The sequence below is a fragment of the Pseudophryne corroboree genome, chromosome 1 (assembly GCF_028390025.1).
Source record: "Pseudophryne corroboree isolate aPseCor3 chromosome 1, aPseCor3.hap2, whole genome shotgun sequence".
NCBI lineage: Eukaryota > Metazoa > Chordata > Amphibia > Anura > Myobatrachidae > Pseudophryne > Pseudophryne corroboree.
In genome coordinates this window covers 397,164,907-397,191,049 of record NC_086444.1, presented here as the reverse complement: position 1 = coordinate 397,191,049, position 26,143 = coordinate 397,164,907, and the positions used below count along the sequence as shown (strand labels likewise).

The following is a 26,143-nucleotide window of genomic DNA, read 5'->3' as shown; positions in this document are numbered from 1 at the left end:
CTCACAGAGAACCTACCTGAATTGCTGGGTGAGGCTTCAGTGAAGTGCTTAGTTTTTAGCTCTTATTCTTCCCACACTATCAGCACTCTCTGGTACTCATCTTCTTCTGGAGCTGCCTACTGGCATCTGCTGGTGCCACTCATCTGCAGCCTCCTGCTGTGCCTCCCATCTGGGCCAGCTCTTCTGCCTTCCCTCTGCTCCCTCTTAACTGCCGGACTGAGCGCTTAATTTCTGCAGTGTCTAATATAAGTCACCACAAGTTGCCTCCCGAGTGAGCCAAATGTAAGCATCGGTGCTGGGAGCCAACACCTGATCTTAGCCCCTGATGCCTGTCGCCACTGCACTTCTGTCTACATTTCCACAGTTAAGCTATCTATAAGCAACAGCAAGATAATGATGGTAAGTTGCAGACGTGATAGGAGCTTTGCTTTGAATCAAGTATTTAAACTTTGCAAACCATGCACATAGTAAAAAAACATCTGCAATGATCATTGAAAGAGCCTGCACAGCTAGCCAATAAGTCTGCTAAGATGGGTGAACCATACTTGCCTACTTTATGGAAATCACAGATTTGAGGTCTAAGGGCAAGATGTTGGGGGAAGGGGGGTGACAAAATGCTTTATATCATCATGGCCCAACGATTCTGTGTCATCAAGGAACAAGGACCTGGCTACTCTGCCAGGAGAACTCTCTTAAATTCCAGGAGAACTGTCTGAAATTCCGAGATTCCAAGTATGGAGTAAAATCTGCCTTATCCAAGTGAACTTTCACAATGAGGTCTACACTTTTACATAAAACATGCACTATACACTACTTTTCACCACAGAAATTACATTCTGGTGTAACACAATAATTAGAGAAAACAGAACCTTTTGGCAAATGCCTACAATCTGGTTGGTGCATAGCGGTGTGAGCAAGGATGTTAGTCCACATGTGGAATCCAAACCAGAGTAGGTTTTGTTAAGGATAACAGAATACAGGTGATAAAAGATAAACAGAAGTCATTATGATAAGGTATCAATCTCTCTTGGGATAAGTTCTGCACAGCTGTAAAGCACTGTGACACTCCAATTACACAGTGACAGGCTTGTACATATGCAGACACCTTTATAGAGCCAAGTAAACAACATGCACCTGCAGATTAATCAGCCTGACCTACACGTCTGGTGACTCAGACGTGATGTTATTGTGGCTGATGAGTCATGCACAATAACACGAATTTAAGAGACAGCTTGTAGCATTTAAATACTTCTTAACAGAACTATTTTCAATGTTATATGTAAGCAGAAAAAAAAGGTTTTAAGTTTCTTTAACTTAAACATTTTAAAGGTGCTCCACTGAGAGAGCTACTGGAGCATTATAGTTCCTCACTCTACATGGGGCCCCTTGGCAGGGCCGTAACTAGGTGTGTGCAGAGTGTACTCCGCACATCGCGCTGCAGGGTAGGGAGCACTGTTAGCAGTACTTGTCAATTCTGAATGATCAAATTACTTTTACTTGCAACTCCTCACTGCCCCTGTCTCCTACCCCTACCCTTTTGTCGCCAATAGCGATACAGCATTCATGGACTTGACTTGATAGCTTTTTGTTACTCAGTTGCACTGTCCTTTATTAAGTTTTGGGATGCTGATGTGCCCGGGATTTGTACACGTTGCCTATGACATGGCAGTCAGACACTCTATTTATTGAGCTATCTGCCCTTCCATAGAAAGCTAGAGAATTCCAAGCTTGAGAGTTTTAACTATTTGAAGCTTACCTTGTACTTTGTGAAGGGGTGATCAGCATTGCAGCTGAGCAGATCTATGTAGTGTGTGGCTACAAGGGACTGGATGTGTGGCTGCACACTGCATGGATCTGCTCAATTGTGGTGCTGTTTTGTATTTTTAAGGGTTACAGGTAGCTTCATATAGTTAGAAATCTCATAGTTATTATGCAGGACTAAGTGGCTCAGTGGATAAATGTAGTAATTTCCCTTTCCTGCGAGGCATGCACCATATGTCCCAATTGGAAATATGGGGGGGGGGGGGGGGGGACCAATTTTCTTTTTGGCACAGGGCACCAAAAAGTCTAGTTACGGCTCTGCCCCTTGGGCTAGTCTCTTAGTCTCAGCTATATTCTTAGGTTGTATGGCCGTTAAGAGGATGTTGTGAGAAAGAGGAGCAATGAGAAGCCACTAATACAGCTATTACAGTGTCTTATTATTGCTCCTCCCTCTCTCACTCCCTTTCTGTAGCCATCTGAAAAAGGTGAACAAAAATGTAGGACAGCTTTAAAATGAGTACATTTCAGTAATATTGTAATTTCAAATAATTGCCATATTGTACTTGTTGTATGGCTATGTATTACACATTTGAGACTAAATTAAGTTTCTATAAAGCAGTATGTGACTATTCATGTTCTCAGTATGTGTCCATATAGTACTATCCCAAAGGAGCCATCAATCAAAGATTAAATGGAGGGTGACAATATTAAACTGAAATCCTCATTCAAATTAATACCTTCTTCAAGCATTAACAATTAAATCATTCAGTAAATTGAAATCGTGAATTGAACTGTATTGGAAAAATTATACACTTAAACCTCTCCTTTTTGCATTTTTTGTGCCTGGTTAAAGTAAGCCAGATTACATTTAGCTTTCTTTAAAATCCACACTGGAAATGAACAACTTCTTTATATTTTTTAAACAGCTTATGTTGTATCTCTCCATTCTACAGAAAATGCAGCTGGCAAATTTGTTTTCTTTCTCACAAAAAAGTGTGCCGTTCCTGGCTGATTTTCATAAACCTACCACATTCCGCTTGCAGATTGTAAATCATTTTTCATTTCACATGCAGCCCTAACTGAAAATAGTTGGAAATAAATTATGATAAACAATCTTTCTCAGAACAGCTTTTTCCACTTTATACAAAAAAGGAAACAAATCAGAGAGCATTAGAAATTCGATATTTCTTGCTAATCATTGGAAATCGCAATGATAGAAGATCATATCTAAATGGCTTCTACTAGTCTCCCAAGCTCTGGCTCATTATCATCTTTGTCACACCTCAGTTAAGTTATACATTGCACAGCAAATATGTCATGTGCTCTTAGCTTCTCCATCCATATTACAATTTATCTTTGCAATTATCTTTCAATCATTCTCATATAATAACTTCTCTAAAATCAGCTGTAACATTAAATATTCCCACATCTAATAGAGATTCTATAAGTCAATAACAGTCACTACGATATATTAATATTGCCATTAACCCCACATTACATTAATAGTCCCCACATTTAAGAAATTTCCACTTTGTAACATTACTATTCCCATAAGCCCTTATATAACATTATTTCCATACACCACATGCCAGTCCATTGCAATTTAATTTAAACATTTTATTATTATGCAAACAGTGCATAGATTTCAAATTGGAACATTGTGTGGACAGATTACGTACGTTTTACCAGCGGATGGGATGCCAGCTGTCAATATCCCAACAGTGGCATCCCGCCCACCAGAATGCCAGCAGTTGGGCAAACGTTAAGAATCTCCTTGCAGGCTCGCTGCGGGCTCGGTGGCTCGCTGTACTTGCCACAGGATCTATTCCCACTCTATGGAAGTTGTGGACACCCACGAGTGGGAATAGCCCTGACTGATACCGGATTTCAGTGTCGGTATCCTGAATGCCGGGATCACGACAGTCGGCATTGTAACTGCATCCCGTGTGGACCATGCACAATTATGGATATGGTGGTCATGCTACAAAGGTGGCATGACTGTATCTGGGTGGAGTATGCTTCTAAGGTATGATGGTGTGCAGTGGCAGCTCCAGTGATGGGGCTGCAAAACAGTCCAACATTCAAATAGTGGAACCGCACCACCTGTTCCCCCAAATGCTGCCAAACATTGCTCACCTCTGGAGCCACCGACAGTGTTTTAGTTAAAAAAAAAAAAACACACAGTGCTTGCCTTGTAAAAGTGTCTGTAAAAATCAATCCTACTACGTGTTATCGGGTGACTATTTGTGTATATATACTGTATACTGGTTAAAAGAAAGCTTATGGCTCTGCATATTAAAAGAGCGGGAGCCATGTAAATCTTTGCATTTTCTGATGGGAGTAGCTGACACGATCAGGGTTTTCTTAGCTATGCATGATAAAACAAAATGTAATGTGGGGAAAGTACGCACATGCAATTACAATACATACAATAAATAGTTTTGTGCTTAGCTGATTTATTTAATTCATTTGTAAAATGTGTGTACACAATAGGCCTCATTTATAGATGGGTAAACATGAAGTTTCAGGGATGGATGTATATGCATTCTTGCACTGTGCAGGCACACTAAAATGTGTCTGCAACTAGATTTGTGTAATTTTTTTGGGATGCAGAACAGGGGTGAGCAATTGTAGGTCCAGGGCGTGTTCAAGTAAGTGTAGCTTGTCCCCTTGAAATCCAACATTTATAAGGCTTGGGTGTATCCTCAGGAATAATTCTTGGGAGATGCGTTGTAAGCATGGTGTATAGATATGCACTGATAATGAGGACATCAGCAGCACTGTCTAGACACTATTCACTGGCTCTTTACATGCTGACCCCAGGATTGGCACGAGAAGGTGTGAACGTCGACACCAGAGGCGTGGCCAAGCGTGTTGTCTTTGAAGAAGCAAGGTGCTGCCTTGAAGCAGCAACCCAAAATTTTTGGTGGTATGGATATGCCTTACAATAAGCCCAGTCTCCCAGAGAATCCCAGTACCGTCCCCTCAAGATGATAGTACTTCACTCATTAGTAAGATGTCTATATGGATTACTTTTTGGATTTTTAATATGGTAATTAAAATGTGAGAGTGATTGCATTTAACTACATTTTATATGGAAAATTAGACTTTCAAAAATATTCCTAACACTGTTAATACACTTTTCTCTCTGCTGTCCTATATATGCCTCTTCAATACTTTATACTTTGTACAAAGAGTTTGGTACTGTACGTGTGTCAGATTTCACATTTACTACTAACACTGTGAAGCAACAGCTCTAGAGAGTTGCTATTGATTGTAATTATACACATTTTTACATATCAATGCAAAGAGCCAGTGAATAGTATCTAGACAGTGCTACTGGTGTCATCATACAGAAATACTGCTGTTTTGAGTTTAGACAAATCTTATGAAACCTGTGAAACAACATACACATGTACAGTAAGTACAATTTGAGACAGAATCTTTGTAAATATTTTTGAAGAGCCACAGTCCAAGTGAAGCCCAACATGTTACGGCAGATGGCTCGATAACAATATAATATCCTCGCTTCATTCATCACAATATGGACTTAAATCACTAATGCATATGTCCATCTGTATTAGAATTCCTATAAGATATAGTTGTTTTTGTTTTGTTATTACCTCTAGCTCTGCTGGGTGGTTGTTGTTGTTGTTAAGTGCCATCAAGTCGTGGCCGACTTATGGCGAAACTATGGAAATACTTGCAGCAAGAGAAGTACTTGCAGCAAGCAAACAGTATGATATTATAGGCATTACTGAAACTTGGTGGGACGAATCTCATGATTGGACAGTCAATCTAGAGGGCTATACACTGTTTAGGAGAGACAGACTAAATAAAAAGGGTGGAGGGGTGTGTCTTTATGTAAAGCCGTTTTTAAAACCTGATATACGGGAAGATATTCAGGAGGGGGCTGTAGACACTGTCGAGACATTATGGGTAGAAATTGCATGCGGGGAAAAAGGAATACAAAAGTTAGTATTGGGTGTATGCTATAGGCCACCTGGTTAACGTATCTGATGAGGAATTGTTACTAAAGCAAATTGAAAGAGCAGCAGGAGTAGGAGACATAGTAGTGATGGGAGATTTTAACTATCCAGAGATAAACTGGAAAAACGATTCATGTGATACTGCTAGGGGCAATATGTTTTTAAACACACTTAATGATAACTACTTAGTTTAACTAATTGAGGAACCAACTAGGTACAATTCAATCTTAGACCTGGTATTAACAAACAATGGGGATTTGGTATCAGGTATTATAGTAGGGAAACCCATAGGAAACAGCGACCACAATATGGTCATATTCAATATCAGTGTTCATAAACAGCCCTATACTGGCTCAACTAGTACTCTAAACTTTAGCAAAGCGAATTTTGAAAAGATGAGGGTATTTTTCAGGGATATTGAATGGGAAGGTTTGTTTTTAGGAAAAAATACTACGGGGAAATGGGAGGTACTAAAATTCCTACTAGCTAAAAATGCTCTCAAATTTATTCCTACGAGCAGCAAAAAAAGGAATAAAAATCATAAACCGATGTGGCTTAACAAAAAGATAAAGGAACTTATGGGCAAGAAAAGGCGAGCATTTAAAAATACAAATCTGACGGGGAAGCAGAGTCATTTCAGCACTATAAGGAATGTAAGAAAATATGCAAAAAGGAAATAAGAGCGGCTAAAGTAGAAACTGAAAAACTAGTAGAAAAGGAAAGCAAAGCGAATCCCCAAAAATTCTTTAAATACATTAATAGCAAGAGATTAAAGAAGGAGAGTATAGGCCCTTTAAAAGACAAGTTGGGAGTCTTAAGCAAAAATGATAATGACATAGTGGACACACTAAATGAGTTTTTTCCAACAGTATTTACTAGAGAGGACCCAATTCAGGGACTAACACATAATCTCAATAATGAGAATATCCCACTGAAAGGTACTAATTTAAGCGAGGAAGTAGTCTGTGACCGATTAAAACATTTAAAGTCACCAGGTCCCGATGGTATTCACCCAAGGGTTCTAATGGAGCTTCACTCTGAACTTGCAAAACCGCTATTTTTGATCTTTAAGGATTCAGTAATATCAGGTATGGTTCCCAAAGACTGGCGTATAGCGGAAGTAGTGCCTATATTCAAAAAGGGAAGTAAAGCTGAACCAGGTAATTATAGACCAATTAGTCTTACATCTATAGTGGGGAAAGTATTGGAAGGTATTCTAAGAGATAGTATTCAGAAGTTCCTTGAAGTCAATAAGGTCATTAAAAGGAATCAACATGGGTTTATGAAGGACAGATCCTGTCAAACCAACTTACTTGGCTTTTATGAAATAGTAAGCGCAAACCTAGATCAGGGTAAAGAGGTGGACGTAATCTTTTTAGATTTTGCCAAAGCATTCGACATGGTGCCACACATGAGACTTATCTACAAGCTACAAGAAACAGGGCTAGGAAGCACAATATGCACTTCGGTCAAAAACTGGTTAGATAATAGTGAGCAGCGCGTTGTGGTTAATGGATCTTTCTCAACTTGGACTGAAGTGCTAAGTGGTGTGCCGCAAGGCTCAGTATTAGGACCGCTATTGTTCAATGTTTTCATTAATGACCTAACAGAAGGTCTAGAGAGCATGGTGTCAATTTTTGCAGATGATACCAAATTGTGTAAAGTTATAAATGCGGAGGGGGATGCTGAGTCGCTTCAGAATGACTTAGTTAAATTAGAAGCTTGGGCAGTGAAATGGAGAATGCGCTTCAATACAGACAAGTGTAAGGTAATGCACTGTGGTAACAAGAACAAAAATAACACCTACCTACTAAATGGGGTAAAATTAGGGATTCTGTACTGGAAAAGGACTTAGGTGTCCTCATAGATAGCAAATTAAGCAGTAGTACCCAAAGTAGGACTGCAGCAAAGAAGGCTAATAAGATATTAGCATGCATAAAATGGGTAATTGATGCTAGGGATGAGAGTATTATACTCCCGTTATATAAATCACTTGTGAGGCCACACCTTGAATACTGTGTACAATTCTGGGCACCTTACTACAAAAAGGATATCCTGGAGCTAGAAAAGGTTCAAAGGTGGGCGACCAAACTAATTATGGGTATGGAGACGCTGGAATACGAGGAAAGGCTTGCAAGACTAGGCATGTTTACACTGGAAAAGAGATTAAGAGGGGACATGATCAACATTTACAAATATATAAGGGGACAATATACAGATCTTGCGCAGGACCTGTTTTTGGTTAGATCAACACAGAGAACTCGTGGACACTCGCTCAGGTTAGAGGAGAGGAGATTCCGCACAATACGGCATAAAGGCTTTTTTACGGTAAGGACGATACGTGTTTGGAATTCCATGCCTGAGGGAGTTGTAATGGCCGACTCAGTCAACACCTTTAAGAATGGGTTAGATAAATTCCTAATGGATAAGGATATCCAGGTTTACAGGGCATGGTCACGCACTATGGTTATTATAAAAAAGAGGGGTAAAACGATACGGCAGTCATCAACTTCATTCAAAATTTTATACAAAATAATCGTGCATAGGAGACCACAAATAGGTTGAACTCGATGGACAATTGTCTTTTTTCAACCTTAGATACTATGTTACTATGATAGCTGTCCTGAACAAATTTTGATCTACAACCAAGCGGCTGAGTGCTGTGATGGTATCAAGCCATCTTGCTGCTGGTCTTCTCCTTTTTTGTTGGACTTCAACTTTTCCATCAATATTGTCTTTCTCTAAGGATCCCTTTCTTTGCATGATGTGCCCAAAGTAAGAAAGGCGCAGTCTTGTAGTTTGTGCTGCTAGTTAGAGCTTAGGTTTTATCTTATCTAATACCGATTGATTTATTCTTTGGGTAGTCCCTGGTATCTCCTATATAATAGCCCTGTGACTCTGTGTCTGCATTTCTAACGCTGGGCGGAGTCACAGATGTGGGCTAATCAGTGACGGCTGCCAATGAGGAGAAGCTCTGCCACACACCTTCTCGGCGCACATGTCCCCAGTCTTCCGACCAAGGTCCGGTGTAGAGGCATCCATCATCCCCCCTGTCCCACGCCGAAGATGTGAGGGCGGGAGGCGACTCTCTGTCTGACGCCGAGCGGCTCTCACTCCTGCTCCCCGCCTGAGCCCCGGCGTCTGTCCCCTGCCGCCTGTCACAGTGCCCTGCACCGCCGACACAGCCCTCCGTTCGGTCCTCGCGGTACAGCGGGTCCCCCCTCCGGACATGATCGCTGCCTGATGTGCCCAGTGCGGGCCGCTGCATGTCGGACCGCTGGCGGGGGGAGATGTCAGGCAGAGCGGCTCACGTGGCAGCCGGGACACCGCACACTACTGTGCTCCCCGGCTGCCTGGCGGGGGAAAGATGTGTGGGGGGGATATGTGCCTGGCGGGGGGGGAGGAGTTGTGCCTGGTGGGGGGGGGGGGGATGTGCGGGGGGAGATGTGCGAGGGGGTGATGTGCCTGGCGGGGGAGAAATGAGAGGGGGGGGATGTGCGGGGGGAGATGTGCCTGTGCTGGTGGGGGGGAGATGTGTTTGGGGAGATGTGCCTGGTGGGGGGGAGATGTGAGGAGGCAGAGCGGCTCTCGCGGGAGCAGGGACACCGCACACTGCTGTGCTCCCCGGCTGCCCACCACACAGTTACCCTGACACTGAGCCCGGGTGGCCTGCGGCCCTGCTGCTGCTGATGATGATGAGAGATGGGATCCTTGGGGCAGAGAGATTAGCAGTGTCACTGATAGCTGCTAATGATTACCCTCCATCTACCTTGCTGCCAGGTACAGTACCCGCAGCGCATCCACCGTACGCCGTACCTGCCCTGACCCTCCCCCATACGCGGTGTCTCCAGAACTCCTACCCCCCCCGCAGCCCCCACTCCCCTGCCCCTCCCACCACCGCAGCACCTCCCAACCCCCTACCACAGCCCCCCCGCATCCACTACCCCTCCATCCACAGACACTCTCCCCCGTCCGCTGACATCCCCCACAACCACCCCCAGCGCCTCCTGACCCCCTACCCCACCCACCACCTGCAACGCCTTCCGACCCTTCCACCATCCCCCACACGACCACCCCTCCCCCACATGCGGCGCTTCCAGAGCCCCTACACCATCCACGGCCTCCACTCCTCTGCCCCTCCCTCAACCCCAGACCCCCCCACCCCGCATCCGCCCCCCTCCACCCACAGCCTCTACAGACACCCTCCCCCATCTGCCGTCAACCCCCGCAGCCGCCCCTCCCCCACCCACAGCGCCTCCTCACCCCATACCCCACCTGCAGCACCCACGCGCCCACCCATCCACCACCCGCAGTGCCTTCGGACCCTTCCACCAACCGCCCACCTGCCACTCCACCACACGCCACTCCTCCCCCCACACGCGGCACTTCCAGGCCCTCTACACTACCCACGCCCCCCACTCCCCTGCCCCTCCCTCATCCACAGAACCTCCCAACCGCAGACCCCCCTCCACCCACAGCATCTACAGACACCCTGCCCCACCCCCAGTCATCCCCTGCAACCACCCCTCCCCCACCCACAGCACCTCCTGACCACCTACCCCATCCGCGGTCCCACTGCACCCACCCCTCAACCACCCGCAGCGCCTCCGAACCCCCTCCTCCATCTGCCACACCTGCCCCTCCCCCACACGCGCCGCTTCCGGACCCCCTCCCCCACCCGCAGCACACTCACCCCTCCCCCACAAGCGTCGCTTCGGGACCCCCTACCCCACCCGCAGCGCACTCGCCCCTTCCCCACCTTCAGCACCTTATGACACCCTGCCCCACTACACCCGCCCCTCCACCACCTGCAGCGCCTCCCGACCCCCTCCCCCATCTGCCGCACCCCCACACCAGCCCCACCCCCATGCACGTCGCTTCCAAACCCCTTACCCCACCCGTGGCACACTCGCCCCTTCCCCACCTGCAGCACCTCCGGAACCCCCTCCCCCATCCGCCAGATCCCCGTACCTGCCCCTTTCCTACCCGCGGCACCCCCGCACCCGCCCATCCACCACCTGCAGCGCCTTTCGACACTTCCACCATCCGCCGCACCAGCCACGGCCCCCACTCCCCTCCCTCAACCACAGACCCTCCCATCCACAGCGACCCCCCCGCATCCGCCCCCCGTCCACCCACAGCCTCTACAGTCACCCTCTCCCATCCGCAGTCAACCCCCGAAACCGCCCATCCCTCACCCGCAGCACATCCTGACCCCCTACCCCACCCAATTCACCTGCCCCTCAACCACCTGCACCGCAACCGGACACCCTCCCCCATCTGCCGCACCTGCCCTTCAGCTACGCGCATCGCTTCCGGACCCCTACCCCACCCGCAGTGCACTCGCCCCTTCCCCACCCGCAGCACCTCCTGACCCCCTACCCCACCCGCGTGGCCCCACTGCACCTGCCTCTCCACCACCCGCTGCACCTCCCCACCCCCTCCCCCATCTGCTGCACCCCCACACCTGCCCCTCCCTCACGCCCTTCGCTTCCGGACCCCCTACCCCACCCGCGGCGCACTCCCCACTTCCCCACCTGCAGCGCCTTCGGAACCCCCTCCCCCATCCGCCAGATCCCCGTACCTGCCCCTCCCCTACCCGCGACACCCCCACCCCCCCCATACCGCTTCCGGATCCCACTCCCCCGCACATCCCCACCCGCAGCACCTCCCGACCCCCTCCCCCACCTTCGGTCCCCCCCACACCCGCTGCATTCTGTACAGTGTGCCCTGCAGGCGCTGTTCACACCGTCGCAAGGGGCTACGCCCCTTCACCATCCGACGCCCTTTCATTGTGCAATATTTAACCACTCACCAAACTAGGAATGCAGGTAATACTGCATATAATACATATATTGAACGGCGTACAGGGGTTAAGGGGGCGTAGCCCCTTACGACGGTGTGAAGAGCGTCCGTAGGGCGCGATGAAGCACCTAGTATGTAATATTCGTCTCCAGCACAATAATTCAAAAGCATCATTAATCTTCCTATATTGCTTCTTGATCTTCCAACCTTCACACCCATACGATGTTACTGGAAAAACCATAGCTTGAACGAGTGGTATCTTTGTATGCAAAGACACAGCTTTACACTTGCATATCTTATCAAGATCCCTCATGGCTGTTTTACCAAAATGTAAAAAAACAATAACAACAATGACGGATCTTGATAAAATATTCATTCTTGTTGAGATACTGCTGGGTACACAATATTAATTTATTATACTGTACATTATATTGGCTAGTCAGAAAATTGCTGTACTCTGATTTTTACCATACCAAATCATTCTACAGTATGTTGTAATATTGACAAAATAAATACAAACATTTTCATGTTTTTCAGGTACAATGACATTAAAGATCGTGATCCCAGCCGTCCAAGTTCTTCATTAAGTTCTGGGGCAAAGGGTTATGGCAATAACACCATATCTTCAGAAAATGAGAACATCAGAAGTTCACTAGAACTTAACACAGGAGATTTAACACCAACACTTGGCAGAAGACGATCATCACCAGCAGAAGACAAGTTTTCACGTTCTTCATCTGCTCTCTCTGAGTTTATAGGTGAGGTGAGAAAGAAAAGAGCATCTGAAAAAGATCAAGCATCCCTAGTTATAGAGGATACATCTTCTTTGCCTATTTATCGCACAACTGGGGCATCTTCTCTAAGACGACGTGCACACCTTAATGATGATGATGATAATGATGAAAATTTCTCACTTGCATTAGGGAAAATGACAGATGAAAAGCCTTTGGCAGGCCAAGGATTAACCCGCTCATCCAGCCTTCGATGTTTACCATCTGAAAAATCTGATCCTACACTGTCACCTGCTGTTAAGCGCATGGCAAAATTTGGCTCTTGTGAATCTCTCCACCAATTATCAGATAATGTAGGCCTCAAGCCGACCTCCTCTGCATTAGGATCAGATAGTGTTCTTTCAGTAAGGCTAAGGCCCCAGAGACCATGTCTTACAACACCAGTGGAAGAAGCTGCAGAAAATGATTTTGCAAATCAACCTCTAGTGTTCCAAAACAAAAGGTTTTCCAACTTGGCTGATGATGGAAATGATGAGAGCTCATCAAACTGGAAGGTTCCCAGTCTCAGCTATGAAAGGAAGTTACCGGATGATACAGATGATATCCTCCCTGCTCTTAGAAGGTCACAATCAACTCAAAGTTTATCCAGATTTTCCAGAGATAGAAGGGAAGGTCAACGACCACTCAGTGTCCATTTTGGTGATCTCCCTTCACATGAAGCAAGCCTTTCCAAAGGGGGTTTAAAAAGTGCTTTAAAGAAAAGTTCAAGTATTAGTGAAGATTTGGGAAACCTATCCGATTCATCATCATCTTCTGGTTCGGTTATTTCATGCAAAAGTGCAGATAGCATTAAAAGTCGGCCCCGTGCTCAAAGATCGGATGGAGAAGGTTTTTCTGGGAAAATTTTTACATCTGAAATTGAACAGGAAAATAAAAGGCCTGAAGCAGAAGGCAAAGAAGATGATGTAAATAGCATAATGATGAAATATCTTCGGAAAATTGATGAAGAACAAGGTAAATTATAATAATTTTATTTATATAGCACTCTTTCTCCGATAGGCCTCAAGGCTCTTAGCAGATAGTACGAACATAAAACTGTACACAAACAATGATCATATTAAAGAGTTTTAGCTTTGCATAAAATGTAGAGACTATGGAGGAAATGCAAAGTGTGTGGGAGCCATTTTTGTAATCAATTTCAGGGATTTGTCACCCACTCATTAAGGATCTAGGCGAGGAAGCCATTTTAGTCACACTGCATAGGATTACACTGGTCAGAATAGGCAATGCCAAGAACTGAAAATGCATAATGAGAGAGAGAAGAAAACTAGGTGAGATCCTCGCAAGTTAATCAGAACCATGTATTTTTAATTCTGCATAGAGTACCAGATGAGGCATATTGGGTGTCTCGCCTAGAGAGAGATAAGAAAGAGATTACCACAATGGTTACAATGTGTGAATCAGCAACACATGGGACTAAGGCATACAAGGTCCGGGATGTCCTAGCCTGGCCACACCTCCTCTGAGCATCATTGCTTTAATTCTGCAGTTTAGCCATTATGATTGAAAATTATCTAATGTTTGCACTATCTGCCTGCTTAATTTGACATGCAAAGTTAAGTGAATGATGATTAGCATATAGTAAGCATTATAAACAAAAAAAAAATATATATATATTTTTAAATATACAGTATACTCTCCGTAATCCTAATTGTGTACGTTATAAATGTGGTATAATGTGTATTCAATCACCCTCATCTGCCCCACTGGTGAGTGCCTGGCCCAAACTTAATAGCATGGATATTTTGTTACGGGTCTCCCGTAGCTCTAGCTATGCCTCTGCAGGGGTTCATTCAGAAATAGAAATTAAAGGGGAATACGTTTCTCAAAGGCAAAATAAACATTTGTGAATCCCTAGCAAATGGCGCAAAAAAAAGCAGCCCGTAGGCCGGTTCACCACAACAGAACCTCACCAAAAGTTCAAATAGCACAAATTTGAATATAAATGTGTGGGACCCAGAATAACAGGCGCTTATAATAAAGACAAAAGAAATATATATGTATATATATACTCAGCAACACGTCCCTGGAGTGTGCAGAAATGATGGAACTTCAAATCACAATGTGGATGGCCTTCTCCCTTTTTCTGAAGCAATTCTCTCCCCTCAGATTGATGTTAACATGGAAAGGAAATGGTATATATATATATATATATGTGTAGTAATGTTTCAATAATAGATAAGTCTCTTTCAATGCTATAAACATTTAACACAGCAAGGGCAATATTCATCCAGCGATGAGGCGTACCCCAACTCACTTTCCAAACGAAGGAGAAAGCCTATAAAGGTATCTTTTTATCCACCTCTGTGTCAGAAACCATAGATTTAGGTGATGAACCCTCTTCACCAGGGAAGTAAGCGTACCTCACTCACACAAAAAGGGGGTGGTTGAAGCACATAAAGGTTTCTTTCATGCTCTATAAGTTGAATGTACGGCGTACCCTACTCACGGCAATAAGGATTATATTCAGACGCATCTGGGTTTCTTTCGATGGTCAACCGTGTTAATAATTGGCACCAATTTTTCTCATGTGTGGAAATTCCAGAGAGGACATCAAAAAGAATATGAATCACGAAAGCTTTTGTTGTGCTCACCCCATTTGTACGGGGCGTTTTTTAATAAAAATAACTTTTTCATGTGGACATATCGTGATTCATATTCTTTTTGATGTCCTCTCTGGAATTTCCACACATGAGAAAAATTGGTGCCAATTATTAACACGGTTGACCATCGAAAGAAACCCAGATGCGTCTGAATATAATCCTTATTGCCGTGAGTAGGGTACGCCTTACATTCAACTTATAGAGCATGAAAGATACCTTTATGTGTTTCAACCACCCCCTTTTTGTGTGAGTGAGGTACGCTTACTTCCCTGGTGAAGAGGGTTCATCACCTAAATCTATGGTTTCTGACACAGAGGTGGATAAAAAGATACCTTTATAGGCTTTTCTCCTTCGTTTGGAAAGTGAGTTGGGGTACGCCTCATCGGTGGATGTATATTGCCCTTGCTGTGTTAAATGTTTATAGCATTGAAAGAGACTTATCTATTATTGAAACATTACTACACACATATATATATACAATTTCCTTTCCATGTTAACATCAATCTGAGGGGAGAGAATTGCTTCAGAAAAAGGGAGAAGGCCATCCACATTGTGATTTGAAGTTCCATCTTTCTGCACACTCCAGGGACGTGTTGCTGAGTATATATGTATACATATATATTTCTTTTGTCTTTATTATAAGCGCCTGTTATTCTGGGTCCCACACATTTATATTCAAACGTTTCTCAAAGGGCTTGATTCTGAGTTCACTGCCCACAGCTGCATTTTCTGCTGCTGTTACATCTGCATACTATGCTAAAGCTTGGCCTCTTTTCTCAAAACTGAGACACCAACTTGCAATGTGTTGAGACAGTGGTTGCCATCTCTGTTCATCCGTAGATGCATAATCGGTGCACCACTGGTTGCACCATCAAAACTTGCATGAGACCTATGGCAGGTGCAGTTTTCTGTCTGAATATGGCCTCTTTTGAGAGTGGTTCAGCATCTTTGGAAGCAGACGCTTTCAGCTTAGTCACCCCGTTACCTCCCAGGAATGCCCACTAAAGTGCACATACCCTGCATTCGATTCTTTACTGCTTCTTTGATGTTCCAGGAGAATGGGCAACTGTGACTATAAAATATATATTCTATTAAGTAGCGCCAAACAAGCTGAGCATCTCCTCATGTGGCTTCTCCAACCAGTTGTCTTAAAATGGATGTTTTCATTGCCAAAACCACAAATTTAATTAGCCATTTATGTAATGGAACAAAAGGAAGCTATTGGACTTTACAGTTTCTACCTCTCATACTGTAGGTCCTATTTGCCCCTTTGTACTGTAGACCACCACTGCCACCTGCATTTATAAATGTATTCTCCCTGCAGGTGCCTCTGGGCATTGTTTGTATGCTAATAGGCAAGGGCGTAGCTACCATAGGTGCAGGGAGTGCAGCTGCTATTGGGCCCAGAGCTTAGAGGGGCCACCTTCCCTGTCACAGCTACATATGTTATATACATATACGGTATATACATTTTTCACCATTGGGTGGTACATAGGGGAACTTTCAAACTTTCGCCTTGGGGCCTGCATTATATCTAGGTACAGTATGTCCCTGGACATGCTTATGGTAATGCATACCTCCCAACTGTCCCGATTATTGTGGGACAGTCATAATTTTTGGGACTGTTCCGCTGTCCCACCCGCGGGCCGCAGTGTCCCGCGGGTGGGGGCCTGTTGGGAGGCGCATGCGCACAGTGTCAGTTTACAGGTGATTGGGAGAGAGGGGGCATGCTAGCAGCTCACAGAGCACTGGGCATGCCCCCTCAGTGATGAATACGGGGCGTGGCTAGTGAGTGCAGCACTCCCATGAAGCCACGCCCCTTTCAAATAGGCCACACGCCTGTTTCAGGAGCAGATGCGGCTTCTCCACGCAGTTCTCCCAGGCAGTGCCGTAACTAGGCATTTTAGCGCTGTGTGCAAGAAACGACAGTGGCGCGCCCCCCCCCCATGTAAGATAGGGGCAGTGTGCGCCGTAGGCGTGCAAAAAATTTATAGGGGCATGGCTTCACGGGGAAGGGGCGTGGCCACAAAATAATAGCAATTCATACTACGGTGCACAGTAGTCTACATTATTCAAATTATGCTGCACAGTAGCGCCACTACACCAGGTAGAGCCCCTTTTATACATTACAGCAGACAGCGTCCCCCTTTTTACACATTACAGCAGACAGTCCCCCTTTTTACACATTGCGGCAGCCAGGCCCCCTCTTTACACATTGTGGCAGCCAGTCCCCCTTTTTACACATTGCGGCAGCCAGACCCCCTTTTTACACATTGCGGCAGCCAGTCCCCCTTTTTACACATTGCGGCAGCCAGGCCCCCTCTTTACACATTGTGGCAGCCAGTCCCCCTTTTTACACATTGCGGCAGCCAGTCCCCCTTTTTACACATTGCGGCAGCCAGTCCCCCTTTTTACACATTGCGGCAGCCAGGCCCCCTTTTTACACATTGCGGCAGCCAGGACCCCTTTTTACACATTGCGGCAGCCAGGACCCCTTTTTACACATTGCGGCAGCCAGTCCCTTTTTACACATTGCAGCAGCCAGGACCCCTTTTTACACATTGCGGCAGCCAGGCCCCCTTTTTACACATTGCGGCAGCCAGGCCCCCTTTTTACACATTGCGGCAGCCAGGCCCCCTTTTTACACATTGCGGCAGACGGTGTCCCCCTGAGAGAGAGAGAGAGAGAGAGTGAGAGAGAGAGAAAGAGAGAGAGGGATATACTTACCTTCTCCCGGCTGCCAGGCTCCTCGTGCTGGCATCTCCCTCTCGGTGCAGGCAGTGAGGTGAGAAGGAGGAGGAGGGAGGGGGAGCAGGGAGCCGCAGCAGCGCTATTTCATTGGTAGTAAGCGCTGCTGCAGCATCCCCCTCTTCTTCCGTATTGGCTGCCTGGCGCTGCTGTGGATGCTGGGATGAAGGAACCGCATCCCAGCATCCATAGCAGCGCTGGGCAACCAATACAGAAGGAGAGGGGGATGCTGCAGCGGCGCTTACTACCAATGAAATAGCGCTGCTGCGGCTCCCTGCTCCCCCTCCCTCCTCCTCCTTGTCCGCTGCCCAGCGCTGGTCTCTTCTCCCTCCAGCGCGGCGCACGGCGCACACAGCAGAGGCGGCATGTAATGAGTCAATTTGACTCATTACATGCCGCTGGCCGTGCGCCCTCAGGGCAACTGCGCTGTGTGCCAAGCCCACTTGGCACACACGTAGTTACGGCCCTGCTCCCAGGGACCAATTTTTTAATGTTGGGAGATATGGTAATGTGATAAAATGTGAACTGGAGGATATTGTAATAATGTTAGATCATATGAACTGGGGACACTGTAATGTGGCACAATATAAAGTGGAGGTGCTGTATGAACTGAAGGCACTGGTATGTGGGATAACATGAACTGGGGACACTGTATGTTATAATGTGAATTGGTACTGTGTAGCATACTGACAAGTATGGGACACATAATATACAACTGTTGCCAAAAGGTGTCTCTCCCTAGAAACATTGGGACAGGGGCGTCTTCTGAATGTTGCTATGGAGCCCACCAAATTCTGGCTAATAGGCCACTTCTAAATTTAACGTAACATTTTCTTATACAGTGGGAAAAACTTCTCAATCATTATGAGCACTAGAAAGAAATAACCTTTAAAAAATGTAGCTATACAGTGTGTTGCTACACCCTTGTTCAGAGCTACGTCCTTGCATTTAACTATGCACTTATCAGAACAAATGCCGTTTCACACTGTTGCCAGGACAATGAAAAACCTTCCATAGCTCAGAAACTTCTCTTGATTTTGATCTTAAAGTGTAGTCTCAGCTAGACAGCGAGAGTCTGCATATTGTTTAAGATCACCAAGCCTTGACGCCCCATCATCCATTTTACATACTAACCATTAAACTGTATTTCATTATGTGTCAATATGCTGTTTATCACTGAACGTTTCTAGCTCAGAGAACACGCTTTCCACAGCATATTGCTAAAGAAATCAAGGTGCTGGAGTTAATAGCAGACAGTATATCAGCTAAGAGCAGAGACTTTGAGAGAGTGTGAGTGTGTGTGTGTGTGTGTGTGTGTGTGTGTGAGAGAGAGAGAGAGAGAGAGAGAGAGAACAGACAAAATGAAATGTACAGTAGGTAAAGAGTGTGACATCTATTCAAAATATATATTACCCATCGGTGAAAAGTTTGGGAGAAATAGTTGTTTCTGTTATAAAACCATTCTGTGTCACACCTGGCTGGTATTTTCCATTCCTTGTCCGTCTCATTAAATCTGTTCATTATCGGGAGCAGGCTGACAAAACCCATGCTACATGCCTCATTAGGTAACATTGAGTTTGCTTGCTAGGCACAGGCTTGTCTAGGGCCTGCATACACCCAAATACTACAGGAGCAATAAAAAAGTTATTTGATATATAGTTCATTAATAAGTTCTTGTAAAAAGATAGAAATTGTAGTGCTATGAACTTAAAGCAGAAAATAAGTACTGTATGCCAGGATTTACTGCAGAGTCCATTGTTTTAAACACTTGGCATTATCTTACTTTCTTTTTACTCTATATTGCATATCAATTTCTCCTACTGTATTATAAAAATAAATGCTACTCTGTGGAATAATAAAGCAATCCATTTACTATGTCCAGCAGCAGGACATGCAGTGATCGGTAGTTCAACGTCAACTAGTAGAATACCACAATTTTAATAGGTCCCTAATTCCCCATTCCATGTTCTACATACTCTAAACTGCTCCTACATTTATGTACCTAGATCAGTCACTTGGACACCAAGGTTAAGCTGACATTCTCTCCTAAACGTTTTACTAGTGTATATGCTAAGTCTAGTCCTCTGCATTGTCCTCTGTGTTATCGATTTCATTACACCTCAGGTATTATATTCAACTAGTTGCCAGGCCGTCAAAATTACAGAAAACATAATAGTAATGTCATATAGGATTGGCCATCTTCTCATTACATCTCCTGTTGATATAGTTTATGAAGAGACAGCATCATATCCTTGCTCATGTTGGCACGATGCACAGGGCTGGCATCAGAAATGATTGGGCCCTGGACTGGCAAAATAGACAGCCCCCCCCCCCCCCAAAAAAAAAAAAAAGATTCTGATGCACTGCTCCACCCCTATGTGATGTCATACATTGTGACTGGTTTACAGAGAGCTGATGCGTACGACGCGTTGTACCCGTATGACTGCGCCCGTGCATTGCAGTGCATACACATGCGCAGTAGTAATCTGTTTGCTGCACTGCGAAAAACGGCAGCAAGCGATCAACTCAGAATGACCCCCTATGTGTGAGTGTGCAAGTGTGTAAATAAACTTTTACTTTCAAGGTGTGTGTAGGTGTGTCTTGTCTTTTTTGGGGCATTTCTTTTGCCGTGGAAATACAGGTACCAGTGGGCCCTTTAATTCCTTGCATGCTGGTACTTGTGGTTCTCCAAGTACCAGCATGCGGGGAAAGGCTTGCTGGACTTGTGGTTCCACAGCAAAAGACAATATTATTTTTAACACTTTCACGGCTATCAGCTCTCCATCCACAGCCCACAGATGAGGGGACAGCCCCGGGCTTCATCCCTGGCCCTTTTGTGCCTGGATGGGGGTGACCCCTTTATTTAAGGGGTTCCCACTCTCCCAGGGAACCCCAGCAAGGGGTGACTAGTTGGAGGGTTTGTTATGCTTTGGCCGCAGGGACCTATATAAAAGTGTCCCCCAGCTGTGGCATCCCCTCCCTGGCTAGTGGAGCCAGGTGCTGGTTTAAAAAATACGGGGGACCCCTACTTCTTTTGTCCCTCGTATTTTTGGAACCAGGACCGGTCTAAAATTCCGGTGCTGGTTGTTTAAATACGGGGAACCCCAGTCAATTTCCCCCCCCATATTTTTGCAACCAGGCCAGGCTCATAGAGCCGGGGCTGGTTTTGCTTTCATAGAGCCGGGGCTGGTTATGCTTTTGGGGGGGGGACCTGCACGTAATTTTTCTTAAAATTTTTAACACTTTCTTTACTGTTCCATACAGAAACATGCACGGATCACACTGATCTGTGCATGCTTCTCCAAAAATTGACAGTCTAAACCTGGACTATTATTCTAGCGATTTTTGGTAAGGTTTTGTTTGCAAGTGAGAAAATTGCATCCTATTACTGTACATTTGCGAGTTTCATTGTTTTCAATGAGAAAACATCTGGATGCAATTTTTCACTTGCGACTTTTGGAATATGTAACAAAATCGCAAGCTATTACATTTGCGATTTTTGGAAAAAGTGCAAATTTGCAGTAAAAATTGCATGTTTTCTGAAATCACAACCTATTACATTTAGCCTAACATCTCTATTGTGCACCTTTTCATAGGCGTGTTTTTTTCTGGTTACCGACCAGTGCTCACGTGACCAAGAAAAAGTTAATTTGCATACATAATGATTCTGTCAAATGAAAATTAAACCATGTAACATTATTGTTATAATAAGATCAATAAAAGTAGAAGAATATGGACGTGAGTCATCTTCAGTTGCAGTTTTGCTAAATTAGCAAAACTGCAACTGGCAAGAATCGCATGTTGGGGCCACCCAGCACAGGGCAAGACCGGCCAGTGATGCGATTAAGGGAAGCTCCCCTGCCTCCGCAGCCTGGCTGCGAAGGTAGTCGGGCCGCTGACATTTTCTCCATCGCGGTCACGCATGACATCACGTGGCTACCCTGAACCCGGCCCCGTTTCTGACACCACGTCATCCACGACCGCTACGCAAATGCCTCTGCCTGTCAATCATTCAGAGGCGATCACAGCACTGAGATGGGATTGCATCTCCACAGCCCGTGCACACGCAGAGTACCCCCTGTGCCAGTCACCGGGGGAATGCGATCGCATCGCAGCAGCCTCTGCTGCTGAATGAAGTCCTATATTTTGAGAGTGCTACTTTCAGAAATCTTTACCAAATCACCTCTGAGTAAAAGTTGCCCGCTTGGCATAAATGTATTCTGAGAGTGAAGGCGCGGATGTAAATTTAATCTAAATTTGCTGTGACAAAATTACATTGGCAATTAAAGGCCCACTATATCTTATCTGCATCCTGCAGCAAATTCATGAAACGGCCATTACAACTGCAGGTTTCCAAGATTAGCTGTGTTGCATGACTTCAAACCTTGAAAATGCTCAGCCGTTCCAATATACGGATTTAACAAGATACAACTGTCGGCAGTGTGGATGAAATGTTCTTACTTACATTACTTCTGCATGAAAGTAAAAAGTGGAAATATATCTTTTTAATATTCATTTTACAACTGTTCAAGAAATATTTATTGTCAGTGTATGAACCATAAATCTTCATCCTCCTATAGCATTCTCATTTTTAGCCGCTTTCCTGGTCAGAGAATAATCCCGTTTGGCCAGCAGAAATATGGACTGTTGTCATATAGATAACTAATAGAAATCTAAATAAGTAAAACATACATACTGTGTAAAAGCAGTTGATTTATAAACCACAAAAAAATGTAAAATAAAAAATGTAAAGAAATAATGAAATAAGGCCGAAAGCTGCCCCAATAATGAAGCCTATAGACAGTATAGATTGTTCTCGTTCTCCTCTGAACTCTAATTACTTAGTAAAACAACACTCACATCTCTGGATGGTGCATATTGCACAAATTATTGTATGATTTTGCCAAGAAAGTAGCCATCATCACTATCAGCAGACATATGCCCTATTCCTGGTGCAAGAGATCTATTGGGATGGATGTCTATAGACACACATCTCTGCAAAGCCTGTGTCCAGTTTGGCAACGATAGCATATGCTTCTGGAAGCGACTGTAGTTTTTACGCACCTGATTTATGCCAGGAGGTGTGGCTATACAACGGCAGAATGTAGTTTATAAAATACAGTAATTAGTTCCTAAATTTACATAATGTGTTACAGCCATATCTCCCAACTTTTTAGATTAAAGAACCAGGATGCTAGCACGGCAGGAAGTCCTCGGATGGGAGGGGCGTGACCTGTTCAGTGGGTGTGGCCTCACAATACAGACCCATTTTCCAACATTTTGGGGGCGCGTCCAAGCAGCTGGACAGTCCCCTGCTCATGGTATCTATTCAGAGATCACTCGCTGCTTTGCAGAGTAGAGCAGAGCAGCTGGTGATCAAGGATCTCCCAACTGCTCCCCCCCTTCCCCGCACCCGCGGGACAGTTGGGAGATATGTTACAGCCGTGGTATTAGGGACTACTGCCAAGCTCGCAAGTTTATGGTCACCCCACCATTTTCCAAAATGTTTTGGCCCTTTCCAGGAGACGGTGTGGCCAAACCATTGTTGGGGCACAGTCACTCACATACAGGCCTGAGTGCACCATCTCTGTGTCCTTGTATACATGTCCAGACAGTGTTTATTACAAACTAAATCACACCAAGGAAATTAGACACAAGGACAAGATTAAGGTTTTTCTTAAATCCTAATTAATACACACCTGTCGCCTCTCCTTAAAGCAGGGGTGGGGAACCTGCGGCCCTCCAGCTGTTGTTGAACTACACATCCCAGCATGCCTTTTAACAGTTTTAGCATAGCCAAATAGCAAAACTATAGCAGGACATGCTGGTATGTGTAGTTCAACAACAGCTGAGGGCCAAAGGTTCCCCACCACTGCCTTAAAGAATAAACTGAAATATGTTCTATTTGCTGCATATTGATTGCTAATATCACTGTAATAATGTGTATTGTTCAGAGCACCAAGATTGCTATGTTATGAGCATAAATGGGAGGGCTTTAGATGCATTCAACCAATCAGAAGCAGCAGCTGATTGCAACATCATCAGTTTTATTTTACATCAGGAGAGAAACACCTGCAAGTGAGCTTCCACCAAACAATTGCATATGCATCCTATGGTCCGCATGTGCTACATTGTGTGCAAACATGTCCATACTGTAGTCACACACCCGCAAGCCCTGTCCTATCCCAATTAGTGCAAGAGAGGATAATGATGGGTCTCGGCACGTCTGAAAACAATTTCCAGGGGAAAAACCCTGTAATTTGTATTTGCATCTAAGTCTGCATGAAACCCTTAGTGTTACTTGCTGAGCATAAACAGCATTATATTGTATTAGTGATAGAGAATGGGATTACCAGCTCATATATGGGAACTACTGTAAACTGTAGATACACATTGATGTGGAGTAAGATGAGACCTCGCCTGCACTTACAGCATTCTATGGACCTTCAATCTAGACTTAAATATTAAACGTACATCATGCAGCACACTACACACGTCTATCTAATACCAGCTATAGAAACATCATGGCCTGCTTTGCAGGTAAGAACTATAGGCCTGAGTTGCATGCAATGTCGATGTTCATATAGAAAAACTATTTTCTGCTACTGTGCATGCGTGACTGAAGACCCGTAAAAAGTCCAACTGCGCATATGTTCCAATGGTGTGCTAACAAAGCCACTGTACAGATTTAAGTGCATGTACAAAGACATTGTTTCGGCAATGTATGGGTTGCTACTGGGCGGCACATGGAAGGCAACAGGAGATAGCGTATTACGGGAGTGTTATGAGAGTGTTACCAGAGTGCCTCTGACAGTGGCTGTGTAAAGAAATGTTCAACCGCTCACATTGGAGGCCAGACTGAGAATCTGCACCTGCTGTAGGGCTGGTGCATGTTTTGATGGTGAGACCAATGTTTACATATATACACACCAGTTGGTAATGCAGCATCTATACACACTGCAAGTGGGCATCTCTGTCCTTTGCACATTAATACACACTGATGTAGACAGAGCTTTGTAGCAGCAATAGCATAAAGCCACAGAAGGACTCAGGCCCTATCAACCCACACTAAGGAAAGCTGCATTCAAAATAAACATACAACTTGGCGAATGGATAGCTGATTCTCACAGGGCTACAGTATTCCATAAAAAAATGATGACTGCACATTTTATGTTGGGAATAATCCTATAATATTTATCTGTCACTTTTAGGTCCCACCAATTGATGAATTCTTGGCGAGGCAGGTGAAGGACACTCCATGGATGTCTGTATTATTACGTCTGAGGTTTGCACTATGTATCTACTCAAAAGATTGTAAAGATGAATTTATGGCTGGAAAATGAAGAATGTTGTTCATTAATTTGTTTGCTTTTGGAAAATAAAGCAGTAGGTTTCTCACCTTTGCAGTGTATTTATTAAAAGCATACACACACAATACACAACACGTTTGCAACACATGTATAGATAAACATAAACACTTTGGTGTTGTATTTGCATTTATTATTATTATTATTATTATTATTATTATTAACTTTTTATTTATTAAGATGCCACAAAGTGTATGCAGTGCCAAACAGGGTAAACATATGGAATAGCAACAGACCACAAGTATAAAACAAAATGGCAGATTAGAGCATAAATGCCAAATATTAATGTAACACCACAGACTGGGTTGTACAGATTCACAGGGTCAAAGGTAGGGAAACTTGCTGAAGCTAGCAGGAGTAAGCAGCAGTGAGGTGATTGACTACTCAGTGATCCTGTACCCAGTGAATCTGCGAGCAAACAGAGTCAGAGTCACTGAAAAGGAGGAGACAAGGCAGTGGAGCACATGACACGGATAGTGCTAAAGAAGAACAAGTGGGTGTAGGGTCCTTTCCATAAGAGCTTATGTACTAAGGGGAAGGGTGAACTGGGAAAGATATTTAGTGTGGGTGGAGGGGGGGTTAGAGAACATTATCAAGTTATCAAGTGGGCTTGTACGCTGTAATAAAAAGTTATATTCAAATGCCACATTTAAAGCTGGAGAGACTAGTTGAGAATTTGGCTAGGTAAGGAAGTGAGTTCCTGAGGACGGGGGGCCCCTTGAGCAAAATCTAGAAGCGAGCATGAGAGGAAGTGACTGGGTTGGAGGAGAGGCTTTAGTCTGAGAAGCGCAGGGGGTGGGAAGGAGTGTGTAGAGAGATTAAGTTACAGCTGTAGAGGAGTGGTATAAGGATGAGTAGTTTAAACTAGATTCTGAGCAGAACAGGGTACTAGAGAAGTAGGCTGCAGATGGGTAAGCAAATGTCGTATCAGGAGAGCAAAATTAAATAAGCAGCAACATTTAGAATAGATTGAAGTGGGGAGAGTAAGAGAGGGACAGATTCTGTCAGTGTTCTAGTGCTGGAAGTTAAATGGATAGAGAGATATCTTGCATTTGGAGAGTGAAGGAGAGAGCAAAGTG

General features: G+C 44.7%; 1 protein-coding gene across 6 annotated transcripts in view; it reads left to right on the top strand.

The window, feature by feature from the left end:
- The window catches only part of MYO18B (myosin XVIIIB), a 1,127,577-nt gene extending 1,102,480 nt beyond the window's left edge, over positions 1–25,097 (top strand). For 5 of the 6 annotated variants that reach the window (XM_063913212.1, XM_063913208.1, XM_063913209.1 and 2 more), the window contains exons 43-44: positions 12,093–13,300; positions 24,909–25,097. In XM_063913212.1, the coding sequence (XP_063769282.1) occupies positions 12,093–13,300; positions 24,909–24,922 (1,222 nt within the window). In that variant the 3' untranslated portion in view covers positions 24,923–25,097. The remainder of the gene's footprint in view (positions 1–12,092; positions 13,301–24,908) is intronic. The other variant, XM_063913213.1, reaches the window with a different exon arrangement.
- The last annotated feature ends 1,046 nt before the right edge of the window (positions 25,098–26,143 follow it).